The 9,584-nt window shown below is 39.8% G+C and overlaps 1 protein-coding gene across 6 annotated transcripts; it reads right to left on the reverse strand.

Moving 5' to 3' along the window:
* Positions 1-1,146: 1,146 nt before the first annotated feature.
* On the reverse strand, positions 1,147-9,584 carry LOC127326475 (uncharacterized; the record flags this gene model as incomplete). Of its 6 annotated transcripts, XM_051353320.2 has the most annotated exon segments (8): positions 1,147-1,564; positions 1,716-1,961; positions 2,084-2,185; positions 2,733-2,972; positions 4,058-4,429; positions 5,914-6,028; positions 6,125-6,257; positions 7,177-9,584. In XM_051353320.2, a coding segment is annotated over 1 exon segment (2,226 nt), but the record flags the coding sequence as incomplete, so codon positions are not given.

Below are 9,584 nucleotides of genomic sequence, written 5' to 3' on the forward strand. Positions count from 1 at the left end.
ATCAACATATAAAGTTTCCTAAAGATTATTGGTATTTGGTTATCCGGTGCAACGCACGGGCACTTTTACTAGTTATTATAAATAAATTTGTAAGTTCATAAATACTGTTTTAGGACATTGTCCGACTATTTTGCTACTCAAACAGAAATACAAGAATAGATTTTGTGCACTTGAAATCGGATTCAAGTGTTTATGAACAAAAGCTTTTGAAACATTTTAAAACTGGACCCTTTGCATACCTTGTCCTACAAGTCTATTTGTAAAACTAGAAACATAATTTAAATTTTATGAAATCAAACCGTTAAAGTATATATTTTTTCGAACCTGGAACCTTTCGCATGTTTTAATTCAAACATATATTTTGATATTGAATTCGCAATAACTCAAATGTTTTTATAGAACTTATTTTGGTAAAAACTAAATTACAAAAATGCTATTATGCATATAACATTTTATATGGCTACTTGAGTATTGATATTTCAAAATAAGGTTTGGGCCTTTTGTCTCAAAATAAAATCTTATATGATTTCAAAACCATAAAATAGACATATGTTTGGTTTAGAAATACTTTGAAAACAAATCTTTGTGAAAACTTATTTAGGGAAAGGTTTTCAAACAAACTTAAAAAAATTTAATTCCTTGTGAAATTTCAACAAAGACAAACAATTCAATCAACTAAATTTATTATTTAAACATTCCAAATTTTTGGGATGTTACAACAACTTTACTTTATGAATACATTAGGAAATACATCATCCATGATTTCCTCAAGGGCATATTTCCAAGATGAAGAAATAATACTGTCATTTTCCTTGAAGTGCACATAAATTATCAAGGAAGTACACAACTTAAGTTTCTGAAAGTACTTAGGCCTCAGGAAGTGGTACAAAAAAAAACATCAAGCGAGAAAATCACACATTAACGCCTGGAAGTACATATGGTTAAAACAGTAAGGGCACAACTTATATTCCAAGAAGAACACGGACTTCGCGAAGTATAGAAAAATCTAATAAAATCATGAGCCAAAGAAGTAAACGCTGTGACGTAGAGAAGTTCAAAGGTTCATTTTTTAAAGTGTAAAATCCCCGTGAAGTGCACGAAAATAAGAACATGGAAGTACACACCTATGAGACCGGAAAGTACAAATGGTAACAACAGAAAGAATATATATTCAGTTTCCAGATGTGCACAGTCCATGTGAAGTGTGAGAAAAATAATAAAATCACTACATAAGTTCAAATTTTAGCAACCAAAAGTACAAATGTTCAGTTTCCGGATGTGCATGTAGGCGCGGCTCAGAAGAACTTGAATTCAGTTATGGTCAGGGAGATCAGTTGCAGCCATTTGCATTTCTAGATTCTCCTCTCATCTTGTCGGCTCCTCTCATTCTCTCGGCGTACTTGTTGATGTCAAACGTAGCACTGGTGCTTCTTCCACCAAACGAAGAAGCCTCCAGTGTATCCTTGTCAAAGAGCTCTTCCATTGTCTTCATACTGTCCGGTTTGCTAGCATACAAAAACTTCACTTTATCTCTCATGTTTGCGTCGAGGAGGCTCTTAGTTATCTGCAAAGCAAATAAACGGCAGAGTTGATGGATCAGATTGAGATCTAAGTGGTAAAAGCAGCAAATTCCTGGCGCCCGCGAACTTTGGATATGTGCAGTACAAACAAACATGGCTATGTAGGAAAGAACACGGCGTGGAATCTTAATATACCTTCCAAAAAGATTCAAAAATCCTTGGAGGGTCGAAAATAATCGCGACGGCTATCAACCCTGGGCAATAGGTTTGGATAATGTGCAGGCATTCACGGGTCGTGGAGAATGGCGTACTCGCTATTGACCAGCCTCGGACGTCAATTATCCAAACACCATAGTCATCTTTTTCATGTGCTGAGCTCATGGCCAGATGCTCTAGGAGATATACCATGTGCTTTATCTGGTCCTTCAAAGAAACTTTAGACTGTTTGTTTGTACAAGTTAGTGAACGCTAGTAAACTGGAATGAAACTCAATGTACTAGAAAATATACACTATTCGTACACAAATGTTCGCTAATACAGTGATCATTTCAGAGCATAATTACCTTGATTGACATGTTTAATATGAGGACACTTCTTCCATTCTTGTCAACGCAGTTGGCTACATGTATTCTCTTGGCCTCGTCCTCCTTTTCTGCAATGTCTTCCTGCCATTTTGGTCCAAACAGAGAAGCGTTCTTTACACAGTCCATGAAGCAGAGTAATAGGACACAGATGGCACATGTACGAGTAGATATCTAGCGAAGAGTAACCCATAATAAGGGGGAAATCATCTTTGGCTCATAGGTGTAGATGCACCCATTGTCTAAAAAGTATATTTTAAAATGTCTAAAAATTCTAAAATAAAATTCTGGGTGTACATCTTAACATTCTATGTTTACACACTAAGTTTCATAATGAAATGACATTTTTTATGGGATGTGTAAAAAGGACAATTTTCGTTGATTCAAAATAGCTTTTTACGTGAAATGCTTTTATCTTTTTTATGTAGGTCCCAAAAAATGTCTTTTTTTCCACAAACGTTTGTGAGTGAACATAGAATATCCAAATGTACATCGGGGATTTTTCTTCATAATTTTTTAACATTTTATAATAAACTTAAAATGCATTTTTCTTAATAGGTGCATTTAGACCTATGAGCCAAAACATCATGTCCATAATAAGGCCGCTAGTTTACAACTAAGTCTTACTGACCCAGGAAATTGCTTCCGGCCTGTACTCGCGCCTCCACTTGACAGTTTCCTTGAGACCCTTGGCCGCTTGTTCCGTGCTCCAGTTCCTAGTTGTTCCGTGCTCCAGTTCCTCGCTAGGAGGAAGCGACAGATGGTTGTGTCTGATAGGAAGCTCGGCATCTCCTCCGTCAATGCTCCGAGGAGACCACACACCTCATTTACCCGCAGATAAGTGCAAATCAAAGGCTGTCTGCACAAGTCTCTGATTTTTAATTTTGCACACCATGATGTCAGTGGCGGACCTAGAATTTTAATAAAGGGTATGCCACACCAAAATTTTGGCATGCCTATTGGAAACGATTTTGTCTTACAATATAGAGAAGAAATACTTAATGAATATGAAACAAGGTAAAATAATTAAATAAAAATGAATTTTACATTTCATCAAAAAGGTAAATTTTTGGACATACAACGTTGACAGGGCATTGTAAAATTGACTAAATTTTCGCCGTTGTATGCGACCCTAAATTTTCAAATATTTCGACCGCTTGGTAGTCTTCAGATTATACTAAAATAAACAGAGAAATATATAAACAAGATGTTACAGAAATCTACAATGAAATATTTCAAAACTAATCGACTACAAAAGAGTACAATACAGATTACAGAGACATGTACATCTAGCTACTATGTATAATACAATCTAACATGCAGTAGTTGAACTTCGGTTATCGGCAACTTGATTCAAAGGATTATACGCTTGCACGGCTGGAGCACGGGGTATGACACTGCATACCAGGCATACCCCCTAGATCCACCACTGCATGATGGCACTTTAAATTTTGCTATCAATTATGTAAAGACGTGCAGCGATATCGCGATCATGTATGTCTAAGGTAGGCATAATAGCATCAATTCCAATTTACGATCCTGACTGATTATAAAATAGATTTTTTGACAATTTTGTGCATACTGCCACAAAATCATGTTCCAAGTCAAAATGGATAGTGTATGCACACAGATGCATGCTTAGCTGAAACTTCACAATGATTTTGTGCATCAAAAGATGCATATACCGGGACATCCTTGTAAGAAAAGGAAGGAACTTCAAAGTTATTCTTGGTGTCCTTCGGATCGAATTACACAGCACTCCAACATCCACAAAGATCGACATGAATTTGTACTGTCCAACAACTGAAACTAGTACGTTGTGTTGGGTGGTTGGTTTTATTATTCCTAAAGCGGGATGAAAGCCTACACCATATGGTTTTTGGAAATAGATATTTTCACGTCAGGAATGGAAAATTTTAATTAAACAATCAATGGGAACATTGATGCAACCATTACCTTTTCCTGCTGCTCTTCTGAAGATAGCGACTTCGGCTGTGTTGCATCGCTGCCGGTCTTCTTTAGCAGGAAACTCATTGCTTCGGAATGCAGGCTGGTTGCAGACGACCACAGGTAAACTGCAAGTCTGCAGGTAGGTTTGCCACAGCGTGTTGGGTATGCTGGGCAGCCACCCTCACCTCGTAATATACATCGTTGGACGAGATCGAAGATGACAAGGGTAGGTAATGAGAGTGCGGTGCATGATGGACAGCCACAGCCGACGCACGTATCCTTGTGCGTTTGGCTGGTGGAACAGCTATTAGTTAACAGGCTCTCACACTGGAGATTTCTCTTGATTGGCAAGGATTGTTAGGAGGAAGAGGCAATCTCCTATCAAGGTCAAAACGTTATAGTATTATACTCCTACTCGCCTACCTCGTTTCAAAATAAATAAGTAATACACAATAAGTACTACACAACCAGGCTGTGTATTCCCTTGAATCGACACCATAATTAGGTGTATTTATGGATTCGCACAATCAGGATGGAATCAGATTTTGATTTCCAATATCTTTTTAACCTGAAGCCTAGATGCATCTCAGCCATGTTAACCTGAAGCTAAATACTGAAGGTTAAAATTCAGTCATGTAATTTCAATGTAGTAAACATGTGTTTTTTCTTCCGATATGGTTACCAGTTCAGGTATGGAACACTAAATATTCATTCTCATGATATAAACCATATAAGATATTTTTAGTTATATACTTACCAACTTATGAGTTCAGATTTTTCCACAGTTCACTGTAAATAAAATGAACCTATTTTATAATGATTTTTTACTTATAAAAAATAAATTCATACATTCCTATTATCTTATTAGTATGTTCACCAATTTTGTAACAATGCCAAATCTCCATGTTCGTTCTACTCATATCGTCCTGTCAGTTTAAACGTAAAGAACTCCTAATGTGCATTTTTTCTATATTGTTTAATAATGACTGCACCTATGCTTTCAAATAAGATCCCTTTCAATATTCTTAGGTTTAAAAGAAAATATAGGAAAGAACCCCCTTCATTTTTGTTTACTTCATGCTCCAAGTTTAGTTAAAGTCAAACTTTATGAAGTTTGACTAAGGATATAGAAAAATATTAATATTCGTAATATCATACACATATAATATACACTTTATGGCGATTTCAGTCACATAGGGTTTACATTGTACACGTTGCTATGTTTTTCTAAATATTTAATCGAACTCGACAAATTTTAACTTTAACTAAACCTATGAACGGAAGGAGTAGCTACACACAGTGTATTATGGATTATGCTTATCACACAACTCTTAAGGATATAATACTATATCTATCAGGCAATGAAATAATTGGACACTTCGGTTGGCAGGTACTACTCTAATCCCTTTTTGTCCTTTCCCTCTCTACATCACGATTTTGGCAACATATATACGATGTTGGTATCCGTATGTGCTATAGATAGCTAGGTGCGTATGCTCCACCTATTTTTTACCATTTTTTTCTCTTTTGTACTATCCATTTGTTAATTTGTGCTGATATGTCATCCTAGAATCATGATATCAAAGGTGATGAGGCGGTATTGTCATCACAAACTCTGTGCACGACATAGTACAGTTCATTTCGTCATTAACTTTCTTAGGCTCCAAAATTGTTTGTCCTCTTTTCTCATACCTAATTACCTAAAGATTGTGCCACAGGTGACAAAAAGACCAACATGCAAATGAATTGTAGAATTGAAAATTTTGAATGAGGAGCACAAATGCTTCTTATTTGGATGACAAAGTTGGCAGATGCTGATGGTTTACAAAAAAATGATTGCCTCAGTCAAAGGGTGCAATTACCTTTTCTCTCAGTCCTGCCATATACTTATAGCTGTGGCACCAAATAAATTATTTTACTCAACTGCCAACATCAGAAGGGGCTTCATCTATAAACTCAAAGGGTCACCAATGAACCCTTTACACAAAAGGAATGCTCAAATGAACATATATTGGAACTGAACTAAGACTGCGCTACTTTCTTCGGATCAAACAATCATGAACAAACTGGAACCTGGTGTGCGTGATTGTTTTGCTCCAGGAAAATTCAAAATGTCTCATGTAAATGTATCCATAATCTGAAGTCCCATGTTCGCTCTCAGATCATTCAGAAGCATTCTTGGAAACTCCAAAAATAGCTCATTCTTCTGAAAAAGTAGAACATGATGTCAAATTTATGGTTTTGGTTATAAAAGTTGTTGTTGTTTCCTGTTCGGTTTCAAACTCAGCATTAATTTCAACTGCCCTGTTATTAAGACAGATGCGGAACATCTGACTAAAGCGCAACGCAAGAACATTGGAGAGCAAAAGCGGCAGTGGCACAACAATTGCGAGAGGAGTTAGGCTGTTGGGAGTTGGCGATGTGTATGGCGGGTAGCGGTGAGCAGTGTGTCTAGTTAGTGGTGGGTGGCACGACCACATGCAAGAGAAACATCCTGTATATGTTCTGCACTTCTGCTGCCAATCTTCATGAAAATGATAGGCACCTTTGGTTGCTTGTTCTTGAAAAAAAAAGAGACAGTTTCTACTTGAAAAATCTATACCATGCGAATACAAGCAGGAAGTCCAACGAAAGGACTGGAAAACTCAAGGAACATGTGCTATGCAGTGTCCTTTTTCTAGAGATGTCATAATTTACGAATATTTCCTAGTCTACATTCCAGTCTTGGCGCCAGTAGTGACCTGTCGAATTGATGCCATAGGTTACTTGTGTTGCTTTTAGCACCTTAGATACAAAATGAGCAGAACAAGCACACATCAACATGTCAAGTTTGTTTTCCGTTGATGTTGCAGTTAAACTACCTATTCTGGATCTTCTGATCCAATGTTCCAAACTGAAATGCTAATTACCTCATGCACAGTGCAGCGAGCCCACGGATTGCAGCTCCTGCACTGGTGTATCGACAGTTCTTCTAACAGTAGTCAGAAACCTAGCGAAGTCTTATGTAGAAGTAAGTTGTTGTGAGCTTGTGATCATTGAGTGGGACGAGATTAATTTGCTATCTAACATTTTGGTCAAAAACTTCCTGGAAATACATAGTACACTATGATATGAGAGTACAGTACCTTTGAGAGAGCAATAAAACATGGACTTAGTGTGTGTTGAATGATCCATGTAACTTGTAACTCCGGTGTCTGTAGTAGGATCCAGCATGTGAGGGCACACAAGCCTATGATAAGGTACATTTTGCACAGCTGGTGGAAACTTTGCTCAGCTGTGTTGCTAAACTTGTGAACATTGCAGCATATCATTGCCGGGTAGACAATTCCTCTGCCAACATTGCATATGTTTGATTACTTGGTCTGCAGTTCATCTGCTCTAATCTGGATATCATGTCATGGCATGAAGCTGGATGGCCCTTTCTGATCAGGCCATCAATGATTACTTTCCACACAATTTCATCAGGGTTGTAGTCCTCCCACCTAGAGTTTCCGAATATTACTTTAGCCATATTAGCTTGTCCTTCACTAATAAGCCCACAAAGCAGGTGCTGATAGCACATCAGTTGTGGTGCAAAACCATGGCCAATCATGGAGCGAAGCAACACCCATGCATATGAATACAGTTTTGATTTGCATAAGCAAATTATGACAGCAGTGTAAATGTCCTCATTCAAAGATATATTATCATCTTTCATACGAGAAACCAATGATGTCACCTCTTTCGATCTTCCATCTTCAGAGAACCTCTCCAGGATTGCAGAATAAGTATTCGTGCTAGGAACAATATTATTCTTCTTCATTATCTCAAACAATTCAAAGATGTCAGTAAGCTCTGTGGTCTTCCATACACTAGCTGCATTCAAAACCACACCCTCTGCTAGTCTCCTTTGTAAGAGATGTCTAAGCAAGATGGTATAAGTAAAGTGATTTGGCACAGAAGCAACATTTTCCATGTGCTTCAAGATTGAGACTGCAGAATCTGTGTGCCCAATACTTGCATGCCCCTCCATCAAAGTGTTATAAGCAATCGTATCTACAGTGACCGCACTTTTGTTCATCTGACTCAAAACGTTTTCTGCTTCAACGAGTCTTCCTTGATTGCAGTAAGCACGCATAGATGTAGTATAAGTAACTGCATCAGGATCACAACCTAGTGAAACCATTTGACCCCAGATTTTCTTGGCCAATCCATAGTTTCTCTCCTTGAATAGCTTGTCAATTACAATGGTATAATTGACCGTTGTGGGCTTCACACTCTCTTTTAGCATCTTATCTATAAAGGACAGACCTTCTTTTGACCCCTTCATCTTGCACAGGTTTTCTATGAATGGACTGTATGTATAGGTATCTGGTGTGAAACCTGCTGAGACCATCTTTTCCAGTAATGACCATGCAGCATCAACTTGATCAACTTTGCATAACCCGTATATTAATGAATTAAATGTCACCAGATTAGGTTTAATGCCTTTATCTTCAAGGCTGTCAAAAAGGGAGCAAGCTTGATCGATTCTCCCATCCTTGCAGAGAGCATCCACCAAAGCATTGTAAGTGTACTCATCAGCAGCTAAACCATCTCCTTCCATCAAGCGAAGTAGACGGAAAGCGCTCTCTATGTGGCCATCGACACACTGGGCCCGAATCAACAAGTTGTATGTCACAATATCTGGTTCTACTCCATGTGCTCTCATGCGGTTCAACAAAGCCATTGCACTGTGCACCTTCCCGTCCTTGCAGAACCCCCACACAAGCGCATTGTATGTCCACACATTGGGCTTGCACCACCCCAGCTTCATCTTGTCAAACACCCTGACCGCATCACTCATCCTCCCCTTCTTACAATACGCATTGACCACCGCAGTGCATGTAACAACGGATGGCACCAGCCTTCTGTCAGACATCTCCTCCAGCATTGCCTCAGCCTCCACGACCCTTTGCTCCCGACACAAGAAATCAACCACTGCTGCATAAGCGCGAGAATCTGGCCGCCACCCAAATTGTTTCGTCCTCTGCAGCATCCGGAGCCCCTCCTCCCCCTGCCCTGCTTCACACAACCCCTTCACCAAGACCGCGTGCGTATGGACATCTGGCTGCTCCATCTTCCCGAACAACTCCAACGCATCATCAATCCTCCCCATATCACATAGCCCCTCAGTCATCGCAGCATAAGACACCACGTCGTGTCGAAATCCTCTGAGGGGCATTTTGTCGAACAGATCGCGAGCAGCGGTAGCCCGGTGAGCACGGCAGTAGCCCAGGATCAGGGAGTTGAATGTGTAGGCGTCGGGGTGCCAGCCAGAGCGGACCATGAGGCTGAGGTAGCGGAGAGCGCGGGCGAGGTCGGCCCTGCGGCAGAGGGAGCGGATGAGGGCGTTGTAGGTGGCGCCCGTGGGGGCCGGCGGGGAGTGGAGGTGCATGTGCGCGAAGAGGCGGAGGATGAGCGGGTTGAGGGCGAAGCGGGAGAGGTGGGTGAGGAGGGAGGCGAAGGGGCGGCTGAAGAGGGGCCGGAGCGGGGGCGGGGAGAGCGAGTGGAG

Source organism: Lolium perenne, chromosome 6 (genome assembly GCF_019359855.2).
Source record: "Lolium perenne isolate Kyuss_39 chromosome 6, Kyuss_2.0, whole genome shotgun sequence".
NCBI lineage: Eukaryota > Viridiplantae > Streptophyta > Magnoliopsida > Poales > Poaceae > Lolium > Lolium perenne.